The 21854-nt window shown below is 39.4% G+C and overlaps 1 protein-coding gene across 5 annotated transcripts in view; it reads right to left on the bottom strand.

The window, feature by feature from the left end:
- LOC109038492 (paxillin) overlaps positions 1 to 21854 on the bottom strand; it is a 120770-nt gene that overhangs the window by 18921 nt on the left and 79995 nt on the right. For all 5 annotated transcript variants that reach the window (XM_072295999.1, XM_072296015.1, XM_072296003.1 and 2 more), the window contains 2 exons: positions 15378 to 15546; positions 6669 to 6795 (listed from right to left, as the gene is read on the bottom strand). In XM_072295999.1, the coding sequence (XP_072152100.1) occupies positions 6669 to 6795; positions 15378 to 15546 (296 nt within the window). Of the gene's footprint in view, positions 1 to 6668; positions 6796 to 15377; positions 15547 to 21854 lie in introns of those variants that run through there.

The raw sequence follows: 21854 nt of genomic DNA, 5'->3' as shown, positions 1-21854 counted from the left end.
TTGATCATTGAGATGCTGGTTGCGAACACCCTGTTCATCGATCTTTTTCCACAGTTTTAAGGGGCAGATCAATCGATATGTTGCAAAGCATGCCACGCCACTGTTATCAAATGAATCGAGTTTGACAAAAGCGCACCAAGTTATATTTAATTTGAGTCGCGAGCAAAAAGTCTGACATTGTATACCTTTCTTTAAGACTCAAATAACACAGATTTAACGACTCTTTTGGCGGTCAAGATATTTTTTCTCGACTTTAAATTTTTGACAAGAAAAATTGACAACTAGTTCAACAAAACCACTCCTAAATTAGGAGTCCTAATTCATTGAATTCACGCCTTGGAGAATCAAAAAGTCTCTAAATATATCATTCGAATCATGAAAGACTATTCAAAAGACAGATATGTCTTTTACGGTAAATTTAAAATTACGAGTGGTGCTGCTCAAGGAAGGATACTTGGTCCTGTGGAATCTTGTCAATGATCATGAAAAAATAGTCCAAATGAGAAAAGTGTCATTCAATAATAATTTTTCTAGTTTTCCAAAGCTCTTCCAAATTGTTTTCCAAATTTTCTTGTGCAGTTTTGTTGTTAGACAAAACGGGGTGTTTCCTTGGACATTTTAAAACCACCTCGTGCGACAAAAGAAAATATAATAAAATAAAAAAAAAATTGTTTAGTTCCAAAATGCGATTTGCACATGTTGGTGATTACACGATCGTAGCCAGGGTGACGCCATGATTCTGTATTACGCAAACTGCAGTCTCGGTCAAGATTCGAGCTTAGATCTCTCGATGAAAGCTTGGCGGTGCTTCCGGGAAAGATCGATGTCTCACTTCGGAGCGGGTTTCAATTTTAGACGAGTTATACGATGCACTTCTTGAGGTTATGTTGGGGATTCCGACAACACCCGCTTAATCCCGGCCCACGCACTCTCGACATCAGAATGGTGGATGGTGGGTGTCTGGCTTGTTATGCAACGATAAATTTCCGTTGCAATAGGTGCATCGGTGCGGAGATTTTCACGGAAGAAGTTGGCGCGCAAGAACTGCTACGTTGTCGTGCCAGTCGCTCCGCTAAGGAAGAACATCGTATAAGCCTTCAGATACCTTACTTTCTTCAAAAGAACACGAATTTACTGGAAAAAATGTGTACACTTTTCTTTAAAACTGCCAGACAATTTAGTTCGCACTTTAACCTGAAATACCTGAAAAATTTCAAGGAATAATATGCATTGCTTCGGGTTTTATCTGGAGAAATTTGACAACTCTCGAATGTTCGAACGGCGTTTTTCCTCAGCACGGCAGTAAGGGCGTAACCTCGCTTGAGCTTTGAGAGCATGAAGATACAAGCCTCACAAGACTCATCTTGAGATTTAGTTATGCTCTTGTATCGGAGTGACTAAGATTGTCCATTATACAATGTTGTAAGCCCTGCCTAGCTATGAGAAAAAAACGCAATAGGAGTTTTTTAAGTCATATAATTTCCTTCGATTAACATTTCTCATCACCCATGGAAAAAAGGAACTCCGAACAAAAATAACGAAAAAAAATAATCATGTTAAAACTTCCATTTGTTTAATGCAATTCTCAATTGTTCCCCAAAGAGGCGTTTGGAAAGGAGAGGGGGTTGGAAGGGAGTGGGGGAGAAGAATAAGGAATAGGAATGAAATGTTGTCTTCCGACAAAGATGTGAAAAATTTCAGTTATTATTCATCGGAAGGCTGACTATTTGCGATTTAAAAATTAAAGTTCATAAAAATTTAAAAAAAAAGACTCATTTCACGAATTAAAATACAAGATTAAATTTTGCCACCCTGCGGGGATATTACTGAAATTGATAGACAAAGCTATAGGCAAAGAGGGTATGGAAGGATCCCATTGGTGTAAGCGGGTGGTTGCAATGGACAAAGAAGGTAGGTAATAGACTAACTAACGGTAACCAATGAGAGACCCTATGTTTACTCCGTTATTTTCTCCCTTAGTCTATACGAACCACTCTTCTCAACCGATAGGATCGCTCCATACTTCCCATGTCTTCTTTGTCTATCGCTTTGTCGATCAATTTCAATAATCAGCCCGCTGATTGTAATTGATTTTTTTTAATACATCCTTGTTTTCGGGGGCTTAGCAACCTTGGTTTTATCGACAAGTATCGGCAACCCCGGTTGCTGGCTCTGGTGGATACTTCAAACGACGCGATACGACAAGCTCTTCTTAACCCACTCGATCATCGACAGCATTTTCGGAAAACAGCCAGATGTCCGTTTCTGCGACGGAGCGTCACGCCGAAGTAAAAAAATAACCGAGAAAAATAATAATTGGACGAGAGAGGTACGCGGTAGACTACCGAAAATACGGCGATGCCGTCTATTTTCGTCCGAGCTTCGTATGTACACTCGGTCTTTTTCAGGTCCAGTTACACGATCAAATTGAGCCATCAAATTGGGCCTCTCATTGGTCGCATCCTCACATCAGGTCTTTTCCCACCAATCAGAGCTTCAGTTTGATGGCTCAATTTTATGGTGTAACTGGACCTTTCCAGCCGAAGGAACGTAACTTCAGTCCAACGTTGTAAAATCGACTTGAAAAATTCTATTTTTTAGAGAAAAAGACCGTGACATTTTTGTCCGATTTTTTCATTTTTTTTATTTTTGGGTGCGATCAGGCGGAATATCAGTGGAGTTGTTCGTTGGCAATGTCCCATAGTTTCATAGTAAAATCAACTGCGAAAGGGAGTTCGGCAAGATGTAAGCTAGTTATGTTTTTTCATCTCAAAATAGTGCGTGGAATCTGCCTGGACGTATGGCGTTTCTGGTGCTTAATACTGGGCATAATACTCACTAAGAGAATTACTTAAAGAGTTTTAATGAGTGAAATTTTAAAATTTTCAGAGCAGTCAATTCGTAAATTTTTGTTTTCAAAAGAACGCGATGACGATGCGCATAAGATGCGCCTTGATTACTGTGCAACGAAGTTGTGTGCTTGTGTCTTAAGAATTGCGAGCTCGAAAAAAGTACACGCGAATTGCGTTGAAAAGTTCGTTTTCAAAATTTCATCTTTTTGAAGGAGGGGGGGGGGTTACTGTCTAGAGGTTCTGCCGTTTACAGGCAAAATGAAAATCTACTCAACCCTCAGATGCCCAAACCGGGTCAAATTCATCCGAGGTTTGCTAAAATCACGTAGCCCGCGAGTTTTATGGACGTATTTCTGTAAAACGGAACTATGTGCATTATGACGTAAGCTCTGTTATGCATATATTCTTATGGGTCCCATGGCTCATATCTAAATGCACACAGTTCCGTTTGGCAGATATACGTCCATATGTGGCCGGTACGTACGAGCTTTAGATGCAGGTCTGCAAATACATCGTTAAAAAGAATCGGAAATCGAAAAAAGAAAGAAAAATATTCGAATGTCAACGAGGTCGAAGATAGGAGATTCGGGTCTCACTTATAACTTTTCTTCCAAAATGGAGCGACACCTCATTGGCAGCATGGAGCGGAACATTGCAAGTTCACGCCCGGTGCCTTCGCGCCTTCAATTTTGCAGACGCAACACGGACATCCGTCGAGCACGAATAGTTGTATCTCTGCGCCGTCATCAACGCGGGTCTCTATTTTTCCATACTGCGTTGGTTCCGTTATTCTTTTTGTAGTGGTGCTTCGAGGGCTACATGAGAAACACAGCCCAAGATAGGAAGGACGTAATCCAGCCTAGGTTTTTATCTTTTGACTATAAAAGCACGTGACCCGAAGGATTGTATTGGTCCGGTTCATGCGAGTTTCAGATATTGGTCTACAAAAACAGCGTGAGGAAAGAAAAAAAAAGTAAAAAAAAAAGAAAAAATCGAGAGTCAAAACGGCCAAAGCTAGGAGAGACGTATTCGGGCCTCGTTCATGACTTCTACACCGATTCTCAGCATCTCAGAGACACCTCATTGAAAGTATAGATAGGAGCACTGCTGGTTCGCGCTTCCATTTTGCAGACGCAACACGGACATCCATCAAGCACGAATAGTTGTATCTCTGCGCCGTCGTCAAATCGCTTTGAGGTGTCTTTCATTTTGGGATTCAGAGAAAATTCAAGGTTGAGTTTCTCAAGTCATGCTACATACGACGTGTCCAAATCAACAATCATTTAAAAAGAAGTGAAAAGATTTCTCAAGCTCCCTAAACGTCTGGAAATTGGAATGGATCGTATTCGACACATCAAACAGATGAGATTGTATCGATATCGATTGGTTCAACATGTAAACATAGCCACTGAAGTCAATTGAGAAATTTTAGGAGACGGGTTTCTTGTGATAGATTTTTGATTCTTATGATGAGTATAAAATGGTGATGAAAAGTGAAATTGTGGAGAATTTTCTCATTTTCAGCTTTTCCTCCTTAAATCCTAAAATTTTTGTTTGAGGTTATGTTCTTTGTTTTGAACCAAACGATACATCGAACCATAATCGAATACAATTTATTTTAACGAATGGTGTGATTGGTGTGTCGTGTCAGGGAATTTTCTTCACTAGCCTTCAAATCGACCCGACTATCTCTTCTGGGATCAGAAAGTTTTTCCAGATTACGCGGTTCCTAGTCAAGAAAAGTTAACGTCCAAATCCTAATGTTCGCTTTCAAAGCTAGACCATCCACGACACAACTCGCTAGCGCAATTACGAAACTACGGTTTTAGATGCAACAAAAATTTTAAGTAAAGCCTTACTTTCTTTTGATCTATATTCTTCGAAGAGGGGAAAGAGGAGGAAGTGGAAAAAGGAAGAGAGACAGAAGAGGAACATTTAGAATATTAACGATCTGTCCGAAGCAAAACATTGGTTGATCCCCCAAACAAATCCAAGACACGACGGAAAATTTACGACGATACAAGTCAAGTGCTTTCCACTCTGCTGTTTGGCCGCGCCCGGAAAAACACCGTATGGTCACTAGGACGTTGCGAAATCGCTGCTGTTGCCAACCGAATTTTCATAAAGCAGGGTGTCTAGTTTTTTTTTCATTTTGGGAAATCCTGATGTAATCCTGATTTTTAACTGCTAAATCCTGACTTTATAATTTTTTCGAATCCTGATTAAATCCTGATTTTTTGCGAAGAAATATTAACGGACGGATAACGGATAATTAACGGAAAATAAGCGGAAGGCCGACTTTTCTCAAATCCTGATTTTAAGACCGATTTTTCCTCAAATCCTGATGAAATCGGGATTAAATCCTGATTGACCTCAAACCCTGATATAATCGGGGAAATCGGGAAAATCCTGATGCTGGACATCCTGTAAAAAATTATGAAAAATTGATTTTGAATTTTCGGAAAATTCCACTCAATGTCAGGTATAAGGTGTCTGTTTTCAAAGGGGTAATATGATTCACGACTTCCCTTGGATTTGCCTGGATACTCCGTCGGGAGAAATTTGGCAACCTCCGAATGCTCATATGGTGTTTTCTCTTAGTACAGCAGTGTTGATATTGGGTGCGGCTACGTCGGTCGAATAAACATAAAAGTAATCGTAGATTTGACAGCGATGCAAGTGCGTGGGCGTACGCCCGGGGTCCAGGCGGAGCGTTTTCAGCGCACCGTTTCCTTCCTTACACAAATATATTTTTATAAATATAATATTGCAGGTGATCCGACGCGCGGTTAATACGCCGGGACGACGTGGGGGGCGTGCGATGGGAAAGGGGGAAAGGGGGGGGGGGGGGCGAAAACAAATACGAGAATAACCGCGGGATAATACGTCCAGCAGATATACTAGGTCAAATTTCAAAATAGATTTTTAAGCGACATCAATCAACCGCGTGATTTTTGTTTTTTCCCCGACCGCGGTGTTTCCGAGGTTGGCCGGGTTGGTTGCCGACGAGCCGGGCGCTGGCCCTTTCCCTCCCGGTGTTGCCGATTTTTACGATAAGGGTGCTTTTTCTATATTGATTCGCTCGAGATGTAGAGAAGAATTACCAGCGGAACACGACAACGATGCTCCCAAACTCATGATATTAAGAAGCCGCGCATGGATCCATTAGATTCCCGCCATTGGGCGTGGGGACATCCCTAAACTACGTAACGCTAACGGTTTCTGACACCCCCACCACCCATATAACGCTCCCTAACGCTACGCCGGACCCCCCTAAAAATTACGTAACGCTTGCCTGGAACCCCTCCCTCCATTCCGACGAAAAATAATATAAATTTACCTTGCATCTATTGAACGGATTGGCGTTTCTATTTAGTGAGGGAAAGTGACAGTTTTGCAGGGAATATTTCTAGCGACGAAAACTTCTAAAGACGACAGTTAAAAAATTCCACAGAAACCAGCAAAAATAATAAATAACTTAAACTTGTTAAGTAACGCTTCGCTCTATACCTTCCCCCTCATCACTGTAACGCTAAGTAACGCTGGCAAAGGCCCCTCCCTTTTGGAGCGTTACTTAATTTTACGTCCCATGGTCGCAGCTCCTAAGGGGCCAGGGTGGACCTCACCCTCCCTCCTCCTTTCCAAAAACTTGAAAAAGCCTCCTATCTGGCTCATCTATCCTATCCCCCTCCCCCAGAAAATCTGGACGATAGAAAAAAAAAAAACCTGGAAACTAAATAAAAAACTCGATGAGGACGTTAATAAAGACGTACAGCGAGAAAAATATTATCAGGAAGAGAGGGGAAAATAGCTTACCCGTTGGGTGTAGTCGTCGTGTTCAATTGTTCCAACAGACTATCAACTGAAGGCCTCTGGCTGGCCGAAAGATCAAAATCAGAATGATTATGACTATATCCATTCAGTTTTGGAGAGTCAATGGTCACTGAAACAGGAAAAAAACACACAATTGTTAAATTGTTACAAAGAATAAAGATTTAGAGTTTTTAGTCCGCCTAGGTATGATTTATTGGTTTCAAAAATTTTCTTCCGATTTAAGTGGAGATGAGGAGAAATAATTGGCTCCGAAAGAGAGATGAGTAAATTGAAGGAACTAAAATATTCACGTATACACACCCGGAGTTACATAGGTCTTTACTGTATTTCCCATAAGTTTCCCTTTTTCCGATCTATTGAAAAAATTTCAAGGGGTAGTACACATCATGAAAAATAACGCTAGGTCAGTTAAAACATTAAATGTTTACCTAAAAGAACTCAGAATGGGTCAGTATAATCCATTTTTTATAAGATTTATTTCCTGAAATTACGGAATGAACTAAGCTTAAGGGAATTTTTCAGATTTTTCTTTAACCCTAAAAAATGGGCAGGAGAACCCGTTTGAAATCACATTTTCGGTGGATTTTGATGACGTAGACAGGCAAGGAGAAACGACGTTTGCTGATTGGCTGAACTCACGATCAGCTTCAATCATCGCTATTCTATAAGTCAATTCGACTGTCAGCTTGTGCGTGCTCGGGTTTTGATCGAATATTTCTCCCTTAGAAATGATTTTTTGAACTTTTCGATTAACTCTTTAGGATTACCACGACTTCAGCAGAAAAACTATCTTATGCAATCCTGCAAAAAATATTTGCCACTTCCCCATTGCGTTGTCAGATTTTCCCCAATATTTACTTGACTATTCATGATATTTCCCGCCCAGTTGTAACATCTGGGGCTTTTTTGTAATCCTTGTAGAACCCTTTCCTTTTAAAAAAGTAAATATTGTGGGAACTATATAAAAATAAGATGTTAAAGTGAAGTTTGAAACGACGGTTTTCGTACTTGACCCATGGCTTTGTCTCGCATAAAAGTTCTTAAAATATCAGATCTGCAAAAGCTTGCTTCTGCTCGGGGGAGGAGAGAGATCAACCACAGGGCAAGGGATTAATTTTACAACTAATAAATCATATTATGACTGGTAAAATTGAGGACGTTTTATGCGCAGAAATATTTTCGGTCAGCATAGCTGTTATATCGAGCCAAACAGAAGCGAAAATAGGCAAGATAATCTTCCTTTCTATTTTATTTTTCAAGCTCAAACCACAATGAAGTAAGGCATGAGGGCGACTTGACGGGGGCCATTAAAAACACAATGTTCTCGATTAAGCACGAATTGTCTACAATTTAGACAATTCTTGAGTCATTCAAGAGCCTCCCTCAACGAGAGAATTAATATTTACAGAGGAAGGACCTGACTGATATTAAAAGCAGCTGAAAAATTTCACTCCAATTCTTTCAAAGAAAAATTGAATTCCAAAAAGTTTTATTCAATTGAACTTCGGGATTCTTGTTTGCCCTGTGACAGAAAGTACTTGCTCATTTAGTTTTTTCATTTTTATTTTTTTTGGGACGAATCAATTGTTATTTCTGTTTATTTATTTAGATAAGAGAAGCATTGCATACGTTTTAACCTGGACACAAAAACTAGATGTTACATGGGATAATAGAGGGTACGCCTTCCAGCCGTTGCGTGGCCCAACCCCCGTGCTTTGCGCCCTCTAATGCCCGTACACGGGCCCCTGTGAGGGAATCAAAATGGAGCGGGCTTATCCAGAGACTGCCTTTTATCGAAATCCGCAAAAACATGAAAATCGACCCGGTATACCTTTAGCACGAACTCTGACAAAAAATAAACATTTACATTGCTTAAAAGGGAGACTTTACAACTTTATCACCTAACATTCAAAAATCTGGGTCATATTCCAAAAATCTGAATAAAACGGGCTCATCTAGGGACTATCACAACTATCGCTTGCAGATGGCCTGAAAAATCATGGAAAGCAGGCCAATAGAACGAGGAAAAAAAATGGCCACAAATGACAATTGAGAGGGCCAGAGAGCTTACAGCAATGATCCCCTGTGAAAAAAACTTCCTGGGTGTTCCAAAAAAATTCCAGATGCTTGAAGAGAGTGAGAAAATTACCATTATTGTATTTGCACAACAACTAAGCACATTTTCAGTTGTTGTAAATACAATCCTCTTGCCAAAAACCTCCAAAAGCTCTTCTTTGTTCCCCTCTTCAGTGGAAAAAGAAAATATCACACTACGACAGTTTCCATTTCTGTCATAGAGTACCCCAAGCGGACCAAAGAACGGAACTCTTAGTCGTTTACACATTTACCTATTTAACAAAATCTCCAGGAGGTCACAGACAGGCTGGCAGCCCCTCATCGGACCAAAACGCACACCGTACCATTTTTTCCTTGTAGGTATGTGCCTCCAAAGTACATGAAATGACTCCTTGAGGGGCGGGCAAGTTTGATTGAAATTCACGTTGTCTTCTGAAAATGAGCTAAAATTTTTACCTCGAAGAAGAAGAAAATCGAGTTATCATTTTCTTCCATACATGGTAGGTATGCCTATGAGAGGCACCAGGAACGCCTTCCAAAATTATTGATGCAACCCGCACGACTCCGAAGTCAGCGGAAACTTTCTTGAAGCGTCTCCTAAGATTTTCCCTACGCAATAATCCCCTTCAAAAATGAATGATGCAACAAGCGCGTCCTGTTTGACCACGAAAGCTCCTCAGATGAGAAGTCCTTTGGTCTGGTCAGAAAAATATTCGAACTTTATTTTTCATCTTCTCTTCTCATTTCCCGCATTGACGGAGGCGAAATTTTTTGGAAAGCATGACGCGCCCGGCCCAATGCTCTCACTGAGGATCAACCTAAGATAGACTGCTAAAAATATTTAGGAAACAGATGTTCGGGCTCACTGAGAATGAGGCCAATTTCCGAACTGATAGTACGGGATCAGAATGGAAAAAGTCAATTATGACTACGAGGAGGCTTTGTACATTTCCAAATAAACAGTACCGTCTTTGTTGTACAAGTATTCCTGAACGATCATTCATAATGGAAGGTCATATTCTATTCGCACTTTTTTTTACGCATTGGGCCGGGCGCGTCATGCTTTCCAAAAAATTTCGCCTCCGTCAATGCGGGAAATGAGAAGAGAAGATGAAAAATAAAGTTCGAATATTTTTCTGACCAGACCAAAGGACTTCTCATCTGAGGAGCTTTCGTGGTCAAACAGGACGCGCTTGTTGCATCATTCATTTTTGAAGGGGATTATTGCGTAGGGAAAATCTTAGGAGACGCTTCAAGAAAGTTTCCGCTGACTTCGGAGTCGTGCGGGTTGCATCAATAATTTTGGAAGGCGTTCCTGGTGCCTCTCATAGGCATACCTACCATGTATGGAAGAAAATGATAACTCGATTTTCTTCTTCTTCGAGGTAAAAATTTTAGCTCATTTTCAGAAGACAACGTGAATTTCAATCAAACTTGCCCGCCCCTCAAGGAGTCATTTCATGTACTTTGGAGGCACATACCTACAAGGAAAAAAATGGTACGGTGTGCGTTTTGGTCCGATGAGGGGCTGCCAGCCTGTCTGTGACCTCCTGGAGATTTTGTTAAATAGGTAAATGTGTAAACGACTAAGAGTTCCGTTCTTTGGTCCGCTTGGGGTACTCTATGACAGAAATGGAAACTGTCGTAGTGTGATATTTTCTTTTTCCACTGAAGAGGGGAACAAAGAAGAGCTTTTGGAGGTTTTTGGCAAGAGGATGGTGACTTGCCCGGAGTCTCTTTACCCAAGTTTTTGGGTTTTTTGGAGTTTATATCATCTCATTTTTGCAAGAAAACTGTTATTTTACCAAATGAAGTCCCGCACTTGTGAAGGAATTGGATTACATTTTACAATAAGGAACCATTACCTCTGGCTCTCCCATAGAAGCACATATCTGCATAGGGAAACCAATAGCATGTATTCTGTTTCTAAAATGGACCAGAAATAGTGGCTCCTAATTGCAAAATGTAATCCATTTAATGCTTATAGCTATGAAGTGGATATCTCCTTGCTGTGTAGCAAAGTTTCTCGGATCCGTCTTATTTTTTTACACCCTTGACTGTCATTTTTAATTAATCAGTTCAAAGCTATTTCGACGATTAATCATTAATTGTTAGATCGAAGAAGAAATTTTCTTCGGAAAGCTATGGCTGAATTGACTTTACAACTGAACTTGTGAGAGCATCAACTGAGGCAAATTTTGCAGAAAGTTATACATGGTAAGTGATAATTATTTCAACGCTCTCTTAGTTTTAAAAAGAGATGAGTTTTAAAAATCAAAATCTACACAACTGTAGATATCCCTGAAAAGAAATACAATTGTAGAATCCCAAAAAAAGAAAAAGAAGAAAGAAAAGAAATACGAAGAAATTCAATGATAAATTGCAACAACGGTAGGTACTTATTTCAAATTAATTGCTCTAAAAATTGTTCCTTCAATGAGTAAATAGGCAACATTCTCAACACTACAATGCAATAGAAATAATTTTACCATGGAATTGAAATTCAAAGAAATGTGTGCAGCTGCTTGAGTAATAGAAGTTTGGAAATCAGGGCATTCAACAGCTTCCCAGACCTCATTAGTGTTACAATCTAAAAATTGTAAGGATTAAAAGTGTCAAGCTCTCAAAATTTTTGTTCTCTGATTATCAAGAAGCCCTGCTAAAAATGTTCAGTGTCATTTTTATTTTTGTTTGTGAAAGGAAATTATTTTAAGATTTTTGGCATTCTTGGTGTCCTCTGAGACTCTGAAAATTTTTGTACTTTATTTTTCATCAAATAATGAACATTTTCATTGTAATTTTTGTCTTTATTTAGGAGAGTACATTATTCGATGATTATCTTCAGTATGTATTAGATCTTTCCCCCAGCGACAAGGTTTACTGAAATTTTATGAGATCTATATAGTTCTCATAGGTACTGACCTGCATCATGGTCATAGTATCATCTTTGAGGAGTAAATGAAAACAAATTATTTTCTCTTGGTTCCTCAATTCAGGGCTCTGATGAATAAACCCTGTTAGACAACAATGTTAGTGGGTAAAATTGCTCCCTCCAAAATCCTTTAAGCGGTATTAATTTAGTGGTAAAGTTATCAACGACCCTCATTGAATCTCATCTGGTTCACTGAATTTCTGAGGGATAGACAGGGTGACAGGTTCTGTAAAAGTTAGGAAATTAAGCCCTCCTCACTGTGAAAATATGTCAGGTAGTTTTGCTGCGGAGCATTGAAATTCCTTCTCCCAGTAAAAAAATTGGACTTTTCAGTTTAAAGAGACTAAACACTTAAAATTAAGTCAAGTAAAAACTTGAAATTTTTGTGAAAAGAATTTTTATCTGAGACACCTAATGTCAAAAGAGGACATTCCAAAATCAGGGAAAAGTTAGTGACCACTACGCTTAAAATCCCAGAAAAGAATTTTCTGCGCATCGAAGTCATTAATTACACGATTTTCAGAAATTATGTTGAATTATTTATCAGCAGAGAAATGAAAAGACTGAAAGTCTTTGAGGATGAACTTTGTGGATTGCGGTAAGTAGTTTCCCAGTTTGGCCATGGTATTGATATATTCGTTTCGTCATTAATCATTATCAATAAAAATATCCCTATCTACCGTAAATGTTGGAAAACCAGTGTGCATGTAATCTGGTAATCCTTAATTAATCAACTGTAGATTTCTTACCTGCTAAACTGCCTGATGAGTTGAAAAAAATGTTCACTTAGAGACAGATTCTTATGTCCTGGTTCATGCTTTCGTAAGTTGAGTTGCACTGTCAATTCCGTCGCATAGCTTTCAGCAGAAAATTTCTTCCTTGATATGACGTTTGATGATTCATCGTTGAGATAGCTTTGAACTGATTGATGATGAATGGAACTAAAAGTGCCATTAATCGATGAATCAGAGATCAAAGTAAGATGTGAAGCTATAAGAGCAGGGAACGTAACGGACAAAAGTGAACGTCTGTTCTACATGTCTAAACTGAGACTTATCTGAGAAATTTAGCGACACCACACAGAGGTTTTTACTTCGTAATAAAGCTTAAAATTATTTATCACTGGAGGAGTTTCTTTAGTAAATTAGCATGCTTAAAGGTACATCCTGACGTGAGAGAAAAACAATGGTATTGGTACCTGAGCGTAAGTATGTATGTCCTTGAGTGTTAACGTAGAAAGACTCTTAATAAACATTAAACAAGGAAACAAAACTGGACGAAGGTACTGTAATACCTAATTTACTTTAAAACTGCTAAAAGAAGAACCAAAAGACAAACCTCACTTATCTTAAATGTGTAAACACTTGGTATCGCTCAGAGCTCAGAAAAACCTTGAGCGAAATGGACTCATATCCGTAGAACTTGAGGAGTAAAAAGGCTGTAATGCCAGAAAAATGTGAGCTTCACGCTCTTAAATGGATTCAGGGTCTCATAATTTTAGTGAAGCGACTTTAAATCACTTGATTTGAACCAAAAATGAAGAGAGAACAATGAGAGAGTAGAATGGTGAGGTTTTGAGTTCTAAGATTGGATATTCAGAATTCACTTCACGATGAGGCGATAAACTTCTGCTCCAGGTTGTAAAATACGATGATAATGCTTGTCACAAACATTGTTGAAGTCGTAAATGGATTGAAATGATTGAAACCAAATGATTCCGTATTGTATCGATCGTTTTTGTTGCTCTGTGAAACAGGAACTAACCTAACATTCGTGGTTTGTTTTGTTGTTCCGCTGGTGAGATGCTGACTGCAGAGAGCACTAACATTGTCACTCTACCGTGTGTATGTGTTAGTAAATTCGGGTTTTACGATTTTCGGGACATAATCAAAGCTACAGCCTAAACGGTAAAAGTAAACCCCTACTCATATATAATTTTTAGAATCCTCATAACTTCAGGATGTTCCCTCGAAATAACCATAATTTCATTCCAGAATAGTGTAAGCGAGAAATTCAATGATAAACGTCAGCAGGTCGGGTCGCCCATTGCACCCGAAAAGCCGTTTAGACGCAATATTTTTCTTAGGATGCCTTGGTTATTAATGAAACTTAAACGCGCACTACACGAGAACATGACAATTCTTTTGATATAACATTATATAGGGCTCCGATGTCTCGTATTCTCCATAGCTTTGACAGAGCGTGAAAATGGTCAAAGTGGATACTTTTTGCTATTTTAGGCACATATGCGTAATTATCTCTTTTAATAAATCATCAACCTCCTTGGAACTCAACAGTTCGTTAGACGGGACCGAGATGCATCTTTAGACACCAAAATTTCTGAAATCCGTCGCTCCGTTGCTTTGAAAAGCTTTTGGAACCGCAACTAAAAACCCAAATAAGCCAAGTTCGTGTAACTATGGTGTCGTTGCCTCGACCGGGCTGTGCTGTGCTGTGCTGTGTTGCCAATTGTTGGAGGATAGGTTACTTGCCCGGTGGTGGCTACCGCCACTCATGATTCCAGGTTTTACAAAAATTTACAAGGAATTATTTTTCAGTAAATATCTAACGGAGAATCTTTACGGTGTAAAAGCTCCTTACTGCGACTGTTAAGGGTACCAGTTTTGTTAAAAGCGCACGAGTCGAGGTATTCTATTAAATATCATTACTGAAAATAAGATTTATGTATTGTTTTCAAGAATGTTGCGACTATTTTAATAGTTTTGTTCATGTTATTTTATACGCTTTCGTTTGTGCGACTATTGAATGACAGGGGAGAGTGCAGAGTATGTATGCATGAAAACGGCATAGTAGAAGTTCGTTGGACATGGAGCAGTGAAGAAGATTGAAGCTTGAAAACTGTGGACACCACGGCGCCGGCTGTTTATGCTGCTCGATGATGATGTCCACATGTGCATGATGTGTTGCCTACCCGCAAACTGAAGGCGTTTCAGCGGCGAGAGCCAGAACTCGAATACTGGGACCGTGTCATGCAACTTGCCGCATCGCGGAATTAAAAACCGAGATCAAACATTGAAAATCCGAGCTACAGGTAAAGAAAAGAGTGTTTCCTTGCTCGTACATGACATCTGATACGAATGCACAATTACATAGCCCGAAAAGAGAACCATGAAAGAATGAAACTCAAAAACATGGCAAAAAAGCTAAATATTTAAAAACCTCATAGACGAGTCTAGATGTTCTGCCTTTTCAGAGTTATTAATTTTTTAAACTTGTTCCATCCATTTCTTGGTTTTACTTCTTTATAAACACTGACCAGCTCTCATGTCTTCGAACAATCTTAGCCGGACAGATAGCGGGGGAAAATGATAAAAGGACATTCTTTTTGTGTGTTGTGTTGCGCTTTGAATCGAAAATACAGTTCAAAGTACTAAATTCTCGTGTAATTGAGGGGCTTGGAGGACAGGCGCATGAGTGCAGTTTTTGCTATTTCGAGAAATATTTGTTTGAAGTTTCGAAATTACATGGATCCTTATGGCGGAAAGAAGGTCCAAACTGACTTTTTGATGCTTAAAAATTGGAACTTATTGACGAATTTTTTTTACAGAACATGTATTAAAACCAGTTTTACTTGCAATCATTAATATCTCAATTATTTCAAAAACTGCACTTATGCGCCTAGCCCTCCAAGCCCCTTAATCGGAAGTTCAGCTTCTTCTTACCTTTTCTATCGGTGGTTGCATACTTGGAGTTACTTAGGTCTTGTAATAGGGTGTCTAATTCAGAGAGGTTGTTGTTTAGTGAGGTAGTCATTTTGTTGTTGCTGCTAGGGGAGTTATTGATGTTTGATGAATTTTTCTTGTTGAAAACTATTTCATTGGAGTACGTGGGCTGGAACAAATAAAAGAACAGGACTCATGTAAAATTCGAAGGAAGAAAGAAATCATCTGTTACAGCAACAAATTAAAATATTAGACATCTTCAACAAAAACCTCCTCACAAATAAATTGATGCTTAGTCAAAAAATCTCCTTCTGTTTAATAAAGAAAAAAAAGTACAACATGAACGGTCCAAAATTCAAAATTCCGCATTGAGATTGCGACTTCCATAATAATCACTCTTTTTCAGTGGCTCGTTGAAACGCAATTTCCACAGTTCGTCGCAGAACATTTTTCCGCAATTTATTTTTGATTTTTGAAAGATATATTTAATAAATTTTGCGATAAGAGTAAAAACGCTATTACTGGAGGGTTATTCTATGAAAAAGGTCTGTGCGTATTTTGGAAGTTGGAGCTAAAACGCGTTTCGTTTATGCGATTCAACGAGTCATTTCATCAACAAAGACGCACAATTTTATCCGATTCCTGGTGAAAATTATCGATAAGAGCTGCGTTTCAAAATACCATAGGAATTCTTATAGCCGGCTAAAGAAGGCTACAGAAAATCATACAGCTGGCTGTAGAATGCGGAGAAAATCATACGGCCGGGCTATACGAAGCGATAAAAAATTATACAGCCGCGGCTATAGTTCCTATCGCCGGGCTTTACATTTTATCGCCTGGCTGTTGCTTTTTCGACATCGATTATAAAAGGCTATGGGAAATTGTGTAGAAATTCGTGTGCTTTGGAAATCATTAAGTTTGATACGGAACCACCTTAATATTTACAAAACACACGTTATATTTTCCTTTAATACATATTTTTTTTCATCAATTGAAACGAGAATATTCCATACAGAATGTGCAAACATTTCAAAATCATGAGTTGAATAACGCAGACTTCGCCAGATTAAATGTTAGAGCCTATGACAAAGCAGAGCGGCTCGCGGCGACGCACTGGCGCCTACAAACCTAACAGGGATACTTCACGCATTGCGCAATGCGTGAAGTATCTCTGTTAGGTTTGTAGGCGCCAATGCGCGTTTCGCGCTGGCTGCCCGCCTTAGTGCCACGGCGCTTGAAGCAACTATTTCACACCAGAGGTATTGCACAGTATCATACGAAACTGAAGGTGCTCTAATATATTAGGAATGGTAGGCATCCATCAATAGTACGGTGCTTTCCTCGCAAAATAAATCAAGATACTACGGTCCAAAAAAGAGCAGTAGTCCAAAAACTCACCAAGTCCTAGCATCCGTAATTAGTAACGTTTAGCATACACTTTATCGCCTGGCTGTTGCTTAATCGCCATCGGCTATAAAAGGCTATGAGAAATTGCGTAGCCGGCTATAGAAGCTATTGGAAATCTTACAGCCGGCTGTAGGTCTATGGTATTTTGGCACAGATTCTACTGCCAATTTTTACCAGGGACTGCGTTTAATTATGGAATTTTTCGGTGGAAAAGTCTGAAGCCACTTCTATTCTTTTCAAGAGGAACGCGTGTTTTAAATCCCTGATGTAACCCATTCAAAAATATAGTTTTTCGAATAGGGCCGATAAACCGGTGTCGATTGATTCACGTCGATCGATTCACGTTTTCATATTTCGATCCATTCATGTCGATCGAATCGAAACGGGTCTTTTTGAATTAACTGTCGATTGATTCGCGTTTTCATTTTTCGATCGAATCGACACCGGTTTTTAATAAGTCGATCGAATCGGTGTCGATCGATTCATGTCGATCGATACACGTTTTGTATCTTCGATCGATTCATGTCGATTGAATCCATACCTTCCAAACAGGAGGGTTCGCGTTTAGCTAAACGTCTAGATCAATTGAATTTTGTGATGTAAGGAGGTACGTAAACAGTAGCGTGGCGTACTTTGCGATAACTCGGTTGATCGATAAACGGGGTGTTCGCAGCGAACTCCTTAAGAATCGATTCTTCACCGCAGGTTTAAATGGCATATTGATCGATACATCGCAATTCACGCCACGCTACTGTACGTAAACGAAGGTTGGAGTAGTACATTCAAGGTGCGTTATTTATAGGTACTTCGCTGGTGCGTGAGGCCACGGCTCCACAGATAGTGCGCGACGTGAAATTGGCGCGGCGGCGCGACTGGGTGCAATGGTTCTAGTCCTACTGGCGAAGCTTGCAGTTATTCTGTGGTCCTACCTGCCGCATGCCGCTTCGGATATAGCAGTTGGCGTCACCAACGTCAGTGACGAGGGACAGTTTTAAAAACATTGTAGCGCGTCGCGCGCCAGCTCAGCGTCGCGACCTGCCTGTGAGACCGTTGCTTTACACTCACCTCCGTGAGATGGACGAGCAAACACCACGAAACGCTTGTCTAGTCCGTCACGCTTGCAATAAGAATTTTCATAGACTTTGACTGAGTTTGTCTTAAAAGCAATCAATGATTTGAATTTAACAAAAAAAAAAACAAAAAACAAAAAAAAAAACCCGTGTTATTTTCGTACACTATGAAAAAAACACTGTTATTCTACGGTTACCACAATAGTATAATGTCACACGGGATTTCACGGTAGTAGAACCGTGGACTTTGGTAAGATTATGTACGAGTAAAGTAACATAATCATACTCATAGCATTATTGTGCTCACAGTAGTATTACGTGGCCACGGTAAAATCACCGTGATCATTATTACAATAATCAAAACCCACGGTTCTACTACCTTGGAATCCCGTGTGACATTACTATACCGTGGTAACCGTAGAAAAACCATGCTTTTTTTTCTCTATGCATGGGAGAAAATATGAGGAAACCAAAACCTCTAGCAACTTAATTTCGGCAGAAACGGTGCTTGCGGTGCTTGTGATACTTTCCCGGAAGACGACGAATAGACTGATTTAGTTACTACGTCATTCGATATAATATCGAACTCTTGGTTTAAACCAAAACAAACCAACATAACCTCATGTACGAATTCTTCATGAGTTAATTGTGTTAATCTATTAAAATTTAGTCATTGACCGGTCATAAATCAATTAAAGACTCATTAAATACGAGAACTTTTGATTGTAAGAAACACTTGGACGCATTTTACCAACATGGTACAAAGGGCGCGAATCAGAAACAAGGTGCTAAGTTTTTTTTTACATTTGAACCAACACCGAAAAAAAAATCTCGAAGTATTTACTATGAAAAGGGCAAATTACCAAGAATTCAGGGTTCTATTTGATCCCAGTTTTTTCTTGGTAAAATTACCATTTATGGAATTGGTAATTTTACCGAGAAATCTCGGTAAAATTATTGAACTTTCTCGGTAATTTTACTGGACCTCGGTAAAAACGCCAATATTTTTTATTGACTGGGGTAAAATTAGCGAGATAAAATGGCAAAGTTACCGGGAATTGATTACCAATAAAAGTGTTATTCTTACCTGAAAAAAACAGTAAAAATACCGGTTTTTAGGTAAGCTTACCAGTCTGTCTTGGTAAAATTACCAATTACTAGTAAAAAAAATTGAGATGGTAGAGGTATCAACGGACCTTGGTAAAAACGCCGAGATTTGTTTTCAGTGAAGGGCTCGATGTTATATCGAATAACGTAGCCACTAAATCAGTCTATTGCACGCGACCAGAGTGAGATTTTGGGTCTCGGTGCGGCTGGACGTTCTACTCATGTGACCTGCAAAGCCGGCCGAAAGTACAGCGCAGAGATGGGGGAGAGAGTGCCGCGATGCGATTTCTAGTGGCAACAAAAAAGGAAACTTGCAGCGCGGGACTGACCTTACCCAGAGCAAAGCCATCGTGAGATTCATTATCAAAATTGTTCATCACTCGTGTGGAAAGCCTTGCCGGATTGGCGGCAAACACTCGCCTACTTCAGACCCCTTTCAGGCGCCATCCAAAGGTAATGAAGAGCATATCGACGGCGTAAGTCCGCAACCTCGTATCTCGTTTGCGATGTTTGAAAATCTCCGCCTCTATATTATTATTTTTTTTAAAGGAGAACATATCAAAATCATTTTTTGCAAGTTTTCGCAGAATTTCCTTCGCGCAGAGAAGAAAAATCACGGCAGTTTTAAAGAATGGAGAATTTGCAGGTGTCTGAAATTTGATGAATATCGTGTTTAAGTGGAAACTACTGAGTGAACTGAACACGAGGATACCTTTGGTTCGTGAATTGAACAATTATTGGAGAAGATATGACAAAATGATCTGATCTGCTAAAATACGTGCGTTTAAAATGGGAAAAGCCGCCAGGTAACCTCACTAGGCGGTGCATTTTCTCACTATTTCCCATATCAGAAAAAAATTATAAAAAATACTGTGAAATCAGCACTTTCAGATGAAGCAATAAAAAATTTTCATGCAAATTCTCCATTGCCGTTACGCAGTTTTCCATTTAAAAAATAAAGTATGACAGGAAGTCTGCGACGTCGCAAACCGAGATACATACATGTGGTTGCGGACTTACACCGTCGATGTGTGAGGTCCCTGGAGATGTGTTGTTAAAGTTAAGGTCATATCAACGAGAGCCCATCGGTAAATCAATTCCTTTTCATCGGTTTTCAGAACGTACGTGTCTGAAGCTTTCGAATTTTTCCCATTATATATTAAAATAATATACATATACGCACGCCTCCTAGGTTTAAAGTCAGGAATTGTAACTTTAAACTGACAAAACGTGACATAAGAATTGTAACTCTAACTTGTAAAGTTTCCTGATTTTAAACTTGGAAGGAGTTTACGGGTCTTGTTTTAATATTAAATTAAGAACATAAGTATATAAGTATTAAAAGTATTAAAAGTATTATTAAGTATTATAAGTATCTCGGTGTTTGGCTCGATCAGGATGGAAGGATGGATAGAGCAATTAGGACAGGATCATCCAGGGCAGGAGAGTCATCGCAATGCTGAACGGGGTGCTCTGGGATCAGAGCATCTCAAAGGCAAACAAGCACCGGATATATGATGCCATCGTTAAAAGTATCGTACTCTATGGTAGTGAAGTGTGGCCTCTGACGAAAAGAACGCAAGAAATGTTGAGGGCAACTGAAATGGATTTTTGGCGGCGATCTGCCGGCATTTCGAGACGGGACCGTGTCCGTAATGAGAAAATTCGCCAGGTGATGAAGGTTGAGAAAGATATCGTGCACGACGTCATGTCCAGGCAGTTATGCTGGTATGGACATGTGCAAAGAATGTCGGAGGAGAGGTTACCCAAACAAGTTTTGGATCGGGTACCACCTGGAAGAGGCGACGGGGACGTCCCGTAAAGGGTTGGCGGCAGGGCGTTGACGAAGAGATGTTGCGGTGTCAGTTGCCCGATAACCTCTGGGAAGACAGGCATATGTGGCGTTTGGGGGTCGTAGAACGCCAGAGTGCGTTATAAAGCGACTTTAATAATAATAATAATTAAGAACATTCATAAAGCTTTAAACGTGTACGGTGTAAAATCAGATGAAAATAAATTGATCTATTTTCTGCTGAGAGCTTTCGTTGACTGAGCCTATTTTGATGGCTATGGCAATGCATCATTTTTCGAGTTACCTACTGGTGAGACATAGGGAATCCATTTCCGATTGCCTCTCATTTCTATGACTCTGATTGGCTCTCATTTCTCTGACTCTGATTGGCTCTTAGGGTGTCACAAACGATCAAAATGATAACGATAGGTAAATTTTTGCTATGAAATATAATATATTTTTGAGTTAGGGAGTACTGAATGATGCTGATGTTCGGAGAATATTTCAACCGATAGTTGGGGATAATTAATAAATGAACCAACAAATTCGCATAAAAATGAAAAAGAATGCAAATAAAGTCTACCATTCTTTTTAGTGTATTTTCCGAAGAAAATACACTATTCTCAATATGCGGGCGAGATGGTTCATTCTCGAGTGCGTTTGTCTAAGGGTTCTAGGGTTTAAGAACGATATACATTTTAGAGAGGATTTGGATGTTCTGCACTAAAATCTAAATATTGTCCTACTTTGATGGGATACGGAAATGTAATTCAAATTTATGAAATCTGAAACTTTGATCCTTACCTACACTTTAAACGCCTTTTTGGCTGATCACATACAGGTTTGGTAGGAACCAGCCCTCTTCACGCAGGACTACATAGTTAAAAAAAAAGTCGTCTTTTCGCGTATTAATGTGTGTTACTTTTTGCGTCACATCAACAAAAACCGTAGGTTACTCTAAGACATCTGATCTTGAAGAGAGTGTCCTGCTTAACTTCTGTATTATTAATAAAGTTTTGATTTGAACAACACCATATTTAATTTTAGTTTTGAAGTATAACCAAGGTGATGTAATGATCGTTTTTTATTAATTTACTTAGG

The sequence above is a fragment of the Bemisia tabaci genome, chromosome 1 (genome assembly GCF_918797505.1).
Source record: "Bemisia tabaci chromosome 1, PGI_BMITA_v3".
NCBI classification, from domain to species: domain Eukaryota; kingdom Metazoa; phylum Arthropoda; class Insecta; order Hemiptera; family Aleyrodidae; genus Bemisia; species Bemisia tabaci.
This window is presented reverse-complemented; position numbering and strand designations above follow the sequence as displayed.